At 43.4% G+C, this 7,908-nt stretch overlaps 1 protein-coding gene across 1 annotated transcript in view; it reads right to left on the reverse strand.

The window, feature by feature from the left end:
- The window catches only part of COQ6 (coenzyme Q6, monooxygenase), a 33,542-nt gene that overhangs the window by 15,826 nt on the left and 9,808 nt on the right, over positions 1 to 7,908 (reverse strand). The window contains exons 4-8 of the mRNA XM_019518843.1: positions 5,168 to 5,291; positions 4,578 to 4,708; positions 4,103 to 4,210; positions 3,934 to 3,996; positions 2,595 to 2,702 (exon numbers count right to left, since the gene is read on the reverse strand). Of these exons, the coding sequence (XP_019374388.1) occupies positions 2,595 to 2,702; positions 3,934 to 3,996; positions 4,103 to 4,210; positions 4,578 to 4,708; positions 5,168 to 5,291 (534 nt within the window). The remainder of the gene's footprint in view (positions 1 to 2,594; positions 2,703 to 3,933; positions 3,997 to 4,102; positions 4,211 to 4,577; positions 4,709 to 5,167; positions 5,292 to 7,908) is intronic.

Raw genomic sequence — 7,908 nt, forward strand, 5'->3', positions numbered from 1 at the left:
TGCAGCACCTCCAGTGTGAAAGGTACTGCAGAACCACAGAGGAGGCAGAGTCCCTGCTCCAGGAGCACATTAATCCTCTACACCAGGGATGTCAAACACAACCAGCCCCCCAGGCCAGATCTAGATCTGGCAGCAGTGCGAGAGCTAACTCAGTTGTTGCTTGGGCCCCACTGCTGGCATGTCCCAACAGGGCTCTATATCCAGGAAATCAGCAGTGGGCCCCGTTCCCAAATTCCTGGCTCCTCCAGAAGCACCACAGGTTTGGTAAAACCACTTCGCAGGCTGGATCCAGCACACATCTTTGACACCTGCTTTATACAAACACATATGCAACGTGGCCTGATGCAGAAAAAAAGGCAGGCCCCAAATACATCATTCTAACAAAACTGAAAACACAACCATCCAAAAAAACAAACAAGTCAGATCACAGATGAAGAAGGGTCTGGCCTCTTTAAAATCAGCTCAGTCTCCATTGTGGCCATCAGCAGTAATTACAATTACAAAAAGTGAATCCCTGAGATGCCTGTTCTATGAACTCCCCACTCTGGAGTTGCTTGAGGTATCCTATATTAACTCCCCTGCTTCATAATTTGGGGAAGATATTTTTGATTGATAAGTGTATTTAAAAATGTCACCCTGTAATTCTACTAATAGAAAAGTGAATACAAATGTAATCAAAGTAAAATCATAAGAGTATTTAAAACTAATATTCCTATCTAAAGCAGACATTTTGTCCACTGGTTAGACAGTCTGGTTATAATCCATGTTATTTTTCTAAGAACCAGTTACAGCAAACTGAAGAGCCCATGCTATCGTACTTAAAGAAGAGTCGATAAAGACTAGTTACCAGCAAATATAAAGTGATGCAAAGCCAAAAGCTTCCTTAATGCAGAGTAACAAAATTGGAATGACAGAAGACTCAAAATCCAGAGAGACACTTGGAGCTTGCAGTGAAGGAATACAGAGCTTGAAGTTAAAGGCCTAGATGCCCTTTGTGAAAATATACTGGAAGTGGGAAATACTAGGATAGGGCACCTCCCAGGTATGCCTGACTCAAATGAAAAAAGCTGAAGTGCCCTAGGGGCACGAGATCACACCTCCCTTGTTGTTATCCCCTCTCAAAGTATACACTAATAGGTTCTGCACATAAATACAGATTAGTTTGTTCTTCTATAACATGAGAAAACACAAAATAGTGGGGAAGTGCACCAAGGATTGGAGAGTAAGCTGCAGGAAATTGACTAGGCATTTCTATGTGTAACAGTGGGTGTGGTTGGTTCCAAGTACTGCTTACCCTTGAAGCTCTCAAAGAAATAACAGGGTTCACCTTTTATCATTAGGACCAGATGTAACCTACACATGCACTATGGGGTAATACCTGGCAGTAGGTTTTTCTGTTAAGTCAGCTTGATGCTACTCCTAGGACACGCTTATCATAAGCAAGGTCCATACAACATGCCAGAACAAGCTAAGAGGCCGCCCTATCCAGTGTCCTGGTAGAAGCAGTCACTTCTAGATTAATCTGGAAAGAATTAAATCTCCAATTATTCACTCACCTGAAATTATGTGAGAGACAAGGATTTCTTAGGGTGATATCTTTTATCTGAACTACATAGTTGGTCCAATAAAGTTAGACAAGCTTTTGAATGCAAGATTCTTCCTCAGGTCTTTGATCACAAGGAGCCAGGCACAGCATAGCATTCCAGAAGAGAAGCATTTGTTCCTACCTCCAATTCTGATGATTATATCTTGAAGCACCTCTGGCTACCATCACTTGAGAGGCTATTTTTATTCAAAGTAGCCACCTACTGTTTTGAGTCTTATTAAAACATTTCCCTCAACAGTATGCAATCTGCCATGTTTTACAAGTCCCTCTACCTGGGATCTCTTGAGCGTACATTAACAACCCTTAATAGAAGCAGGACACTGGCTCCCATGTTTTTCCCACTTCACCTGTAACAGGCTAGGATATTATGCCTTGTGTTATGTCAGGGTTGACACTAGTTTTAAGAAGAGTTTAGATTATGGATTTGTATGGGATGGTTTGGATAGGGATGATCCTGCCTTAGGCGGGGGTTGGACTAGATGGCTTTTAGAAGTCCCTTCTAGCTCTGCTTCTCTATGATTTCTATGATATGCTGCACTAACACAAATTACTTTTGACTCACTTTAACATTTCCTTAGTTTCATACAGTTCATAAAATGAGATGGAATAAGGAGTGAAAATTTGTATTTTATCATGTACACCACACACTTCCTCCAAAAACAGCTGCTAGAAACTGAAGTGAAAATACATGCATGAAATACAGTAAGAGCAGGTTCTGCGGCTTACTGGGTGAAACAAAATAAAATCTGCAGTATCCACAGGGAACAAAACAATGCGCAGGCTGGGCTTCCTAGTTGCTGCTACTCAGTTACTTATTATAAGGAAAGATCTTTTTTCTTCATAAAACAAGGTGCATATTATTTTCCAGGGCATGTTGCATGCAAGAATATATGGTAGCTTTCTTGGCACCATTCTTCAATTTCCTGGACTCTATCACAGCAACAAAAGTCAGCTCAATCTCCACAGCATGAAATATTGATATACTCACAAAGGCAGAGTTGATGCTATCCACAAAGCTTTCTTCATCCATACTGAGAAGCTGAGATGCATGTTCATGAGATGTGGACCAAACCAAAGAGCTGGCAGTGTCAGAGAGCTGCTCCAAGAGAACCAAAGAATCAGTATCAAGGAAGACTATGCAAGTCCATGAATTTACCCTCATTCCTCCTACACACTACATAATCCATGCAAGGACCCTCACTCCACCACCCCTCTACTGAAATGTATAGGTAGTGCAGACCCAAAAATCCAAACAGAAATTACATAAACCAAGACAAAAAACAGAGTTATAGAAAGGCGAGCCCTTAAGCAAACAGGCTGCTTACAGATGTTCAAAAAACACCCAAAAAACAGTGCTTTACTTTGAGCTTGGTCCACTCCCACACCGAATACAGAACATGCCCAGAAGAGGCATCACATTAGTTTGATCTGACTCACTCAACGTCTAATAGCTGACTGAATCAGCTTTAGATAAAAGTGCCAAAAAGCCCCGCTAAAGCACCTGGATCCATACAGACACGGGGGAGCCAGGTTGAACTAACATGCTTCCTTTTCCGTAAAGTGCTAACATAGCAAGGCACAGATAGGAAGAAGCAAAGTCATCAGAACAAAGGGCTCCTATACACGTGCGCAGAGCCTGCTTTGATGAGCAGACTCAATTAATCAAGTCTGCTGGAACATGGAAATCGACAAGCTCCAGCAGCCTTCCACGTCAGCTGCACCAGCATTGCCATGCATCTCAGCACTGATAAAGTGGCAGCAGGATACTTTGAACTAAAATACGTTTGATGAGCTTTAGTTCAAAGCACAATGCCGCCATATTTTCAGCACGGGAATACACAGCGACACTGACACATGTGATGCATGGGTACTTCTAATGAGTGCAGCTTGCTAATTAAAGTACCCGGTGCTATGTCCTACAGCACACATAAAAATGTCTAAAATGATCAAAGTGGGAAAGGGTAGGGTGCCAGCAGACGTGCAGGGAGGCTGTTCTAACCACTGTAATTAGAGCGCATTGGAGCAGACTCGATAATCGCATCTGCTGGACTGTGCTAACTACTGTGCTCCAGCCAGCCTCTGCATCTCGTGTATCAGCGTTCCGGCACTTTAAAATAGCAGCAGGGATACTTTAACTAAAGCTCATTTGATGAGCTTCAGTTAAAATGCCCCTGCCACTATTTTGAAGCACAGGGACACTGATACACAAGATGTTGCAGGAGCTTTAATTAGAGTGCCTCTCAGAGCCGCTCTAATTAAAGCAACCCAACCCCTGGAGCACATTTAAAAATACCCACAGAAAGCACAGAAGTCACCAAGTCACTTACTGGGAGAAGAGCAACTGGCCCTGACGGAAGGAATCTTTGCCATGCTACGTTGTTGTCTGTGGCCTACAGCATAAGAAACAAGGGGCTGATGAGAACTGCGGATCCTGCCTCACCTGTTTCATTGGTTTAGCTGTTGCAGCTCAGGAATACTTTGTTTGTGGGACCTCACCTCAGACAAGTGAAGAGTAGCAACCACAGCTGACTGGTCATACTGAAAGCAGACATCTGGAATTCCAGCTGCTTTCCGGACCATGGAATTGTGACCATCTGCTCCAATCTGTATGGGAATGAGAGACAAGCACATCTTTAACAGCTTAAAAAAAGAAAAAAAAAAAAGTCAAGAGTTCCACCCCATTATCTGTAGTGCCCAAAAGACATTCCCTCTGCATTTGGTTAGGTGATTTCTTTTAATTACATGAAGTGGCCACTATAGCCCTGCTCTACCTCAGCACAGTCCCTTTTAACCCACTACACCCCAGGATGCAGGCTTCACTCCTTAGCATCACTGACTCAGTCAGCAACTCACGTCACTCAAACGCTCCATGCTGGTAGAGCAGCACCTCCTATGGAATCTCAACCAAATCCAGTGCAAGGACTTGGGCAAGAGATGGTGCCTGAGCAACAGAAATAAAAGCTTTAGTTACCAGCAGTTTGGTCTGGAGTCTGCGTCCATCAGCTAAATCAATTTGCACCCAAGGACTTGTATCAGAGGGTTGATAGGGAAGGGCCCAGGAATACCCGACTGCTCTGCTCCTGTAGAAAACCTCCACCCGGTCTGAGGAGAACACAAAGTATCTGGGTCAGAGCACAGTATAGCAGTTTTCCTTTTTTATGTCTAAGACAAAAAAAGCCAAAGCATTCTACACAACACAGAGCTGACCCCCGCCCCAGATTCCAACTTTTGGGACCCAAGGGAAGAATTTATCTGCCCAAGCCCTCATCACTGCAGCACCTGAATACTTCCCAAACATCTGAACTATGCAGAAAGCTGAAGATATCTCCTAAAGCACAAGCAAGCATGCATGGATACTTGGTAAAGGACCCGGGCTAAAGGGTTCAGACAGAGAAGGATCCCTTCCGAACCCTTGCCCCTCTCTGTCTACCCCCAACCTCTCCCTAAGCCTCAGTTATTTGCTGGACAAATTTCTTCTTCTTTCTTTCCCAAGACCCTTCTGAATGCAACTTACTGAAAGTTCCCATGTGGAGAAAAAAAAACTAAGGAACTGCCACCAACCTGATACTGCTTCTAACTGCTTGGTCAGAGCAGACATAATGACATCATTTTCCACTATATAGCCCATGTCTTCTAAGTTGTCCTCATCAAAGATGATCATGGCTTCTGAACAGGCATCCCACACCTGGAAAGCGAGCAGAAACATGCTGAATGGAGCTGCACAATGAATAAATGCTACCTCTATCAGGAACTGCACACAACTCTTCTATAATAGGGAAAGGAAACAGGCAAGCAGAGGAACGATGGATTGGAAGAAAACCTCCTGAGTCACAGAGTCCAATCATTTTCTGTTATGGCAACCACTTCATTTAATCCCTTCTATAAATAGATCCAAATTCCAATTCAGAAAGTTATGTTTTTTGCCTCCACTATTGGGAAGTTGTTCCAGAACCTCACTCCTCTGCTGGCTAAAAACCCATTTCTAATTCCAAATCCACATATAATCATAACCAGCCCATACCCATTTGCTCTTGTGCCAACACTCTTTTTGCTTCGATACTTATTTTTCCCTTCCTGGTATTCAGCCCTCTCAAAAGCAAATCACACCTTTGGTTGCTCTTCATTTTGACAGGCTACACAAGCCACGATCTTTCAGTCCACTCGTAATATAGGCTCCCCACCGCCCTAAGCACCTTTGTACATTTTCTCTGCCCTTGTTTCAATATAAATTCACATTTCTTGAATGCGGGTGACCAGAATCACATGCAGTATTCCAGATGAGGCCTCACCAAGGCCCTGTACAATGGCATTAATACCTTCCTCTCTCTCTCCTGGAAATACTAAGTCCAATATATATATAAATATTTATAGGTTTATAAAGCACTGGCAGTTCACGGTCATCCTATAATCAACTAACACACCAATACATTTCTCCTCAGTTATTCCTAACTGATATGACCCCAGAAATTCATGCAATTCCTTAAGTGTCTGACCCTGTACTGAGCATTACTGGATTCCCCACTTTTCTTAGATAGGGGTAAACTGCTATTGCCCAATCAGGTAGTTCCACCCCCAATTCGACAGCTGTTTCAAAATTCTTGGTTTCAGGTCTGCAGCTTTGGGCACCAGGTTTTTCCAGGAATATGGGGTGTACCTGGTCCTGTCTCCTTCCTTCCATTCCACCTTGAGTGCAATAAGCTCCTTGAATTCTGATTTCACCTAGGCATGGTAACTTCGAGTCTGCCATTACCAGCAGCCAACCTGCCTCTGCCTCCATGTTCTACCATTGTGGTCCTTGCTGTAAACTGAAGCTAAGTATTCATTTAGTTTTGGGGCTATCCCTAGGTTATCTACAATACCCACTCCCTTCCCATTTTTGTTTTTGGGGTTTTTTTTAATTTAAAGGCTCTGTGTCCATATTTAATTCTTTTTGCAAGCCCTAACTCGACTTAACTTCTGGCAATTTCCAATGTATCTCTATACTCCCTGATACAAGATATACAGCTTACAGTGTTCTTTGCTGATTAGTTTCCCCCCAGCATTCCTTGTAGGCTCTATGCTTATTCCCCATATCCCAGTTATGGCAGTTATTTCTTCAGCTAGGTCTGGATCCCTTCCCTACGCATTGCTCTCTTATTTGGGATACAACTTTCAGAAATTCCTCTATATTAAACTCTCAGGATTTGTCAAGCCATTCAACTTCACAAACCAGAAGCTTACCAAAGTTTTTCTTTGGAAATCAAGAACATTTGTAACACACCGCTTTTTTTGTATCCTTTCATTTAATTTACAGTGTGTGTACTCACTTACTCCCAATTCCTTTTATAAAACCCTTGCTACTTGCCAAGCCTAAAACAGCATTACCTCTTGTTGGATCAATGACCATCTGATGAAGAAATCCATCAGCTATCACATCCAGGAGTATATGGGCCCCAACTGTCATACATGGCATTTTTCCTCTAGTCCAAAGCTTTCCCAACTGGCAGCCAGCATGCAGCCCACAAAAGATTAAGTTGTGGCCCCTGGGCTCTTACCTGGCTGCAGACAGAGCAATGCAGAGGGAGTGGTAACAGCAGCCAGAGTCTCTGAGCTCCCACTCCCTTCTGGCTTCTGCTTCTTGTCCCTGCCCCAGGGAGTGGGCCAGTGTGGCATATAGGGAACTGAGGGTGATCCCAGGCACATGCGTTCAGTGGTGGTGCTGCAGCCCTTGGGAAATAACTGCAAGGTGCAGCAAAAGGCATCTATGCAATCCAGGGAGGCCACTGCTCACCCTGATGCAGCCTGCACGAGTGCATGGTGTCTGCTGGTATGTCCCACAGGGTATGTGGTCCATGGCCACTTAGAATTTGGACACCTCTGCTCTAATCTATATTTGGAAAGTTAGCATTACTCATAATGACACAATTGCCTGTAGCAGCCATCTAACAACATTAAAGAGACTTCTCTCCATATCCAAATCCAGCCATTGAGATTTAGGGAAGACTCCCAGCACTATCATAGTCAAACCACATTTACCATCCTTTGACCTATGACCCAGACAGGTTCCGATTTATTCATGTTTGCTGTCTTTTTTTAAAATGTAATCACATCATTAAAGTACAGTGCTATCTCATGACCTTTACCTATATTTCTGTTTTCCTAGGCCGTACACCCTTTCAAGACATAGGGCTATCAAGACTCATCTCACCAGCTTCTAATGACAAGAGATGAAAGAAGGAAGTAGAACATATAGATTCCCAAGGTGACTGTCCCACCACCTATTCCTCAGGGATAGCCAGTCTGCCTTGTTCATCTCTGAAGAG

This window comes from Gavialis gangeticus, unplaced genomic scaffold (assembly GCF_001723915.1).
Source record: "Gavialis gangeticus isolate Ggan-Ray unplaced genomic scaffold, GavGan_comp1, whole genome shotgun sequence".
Classification (NCBI taxonomy): domain Eukaryota; kingdom Metazoa; phylum Chordata; order Crocodylia; family Gavialidae; genus Gavialis; species Gavialis gangeticus.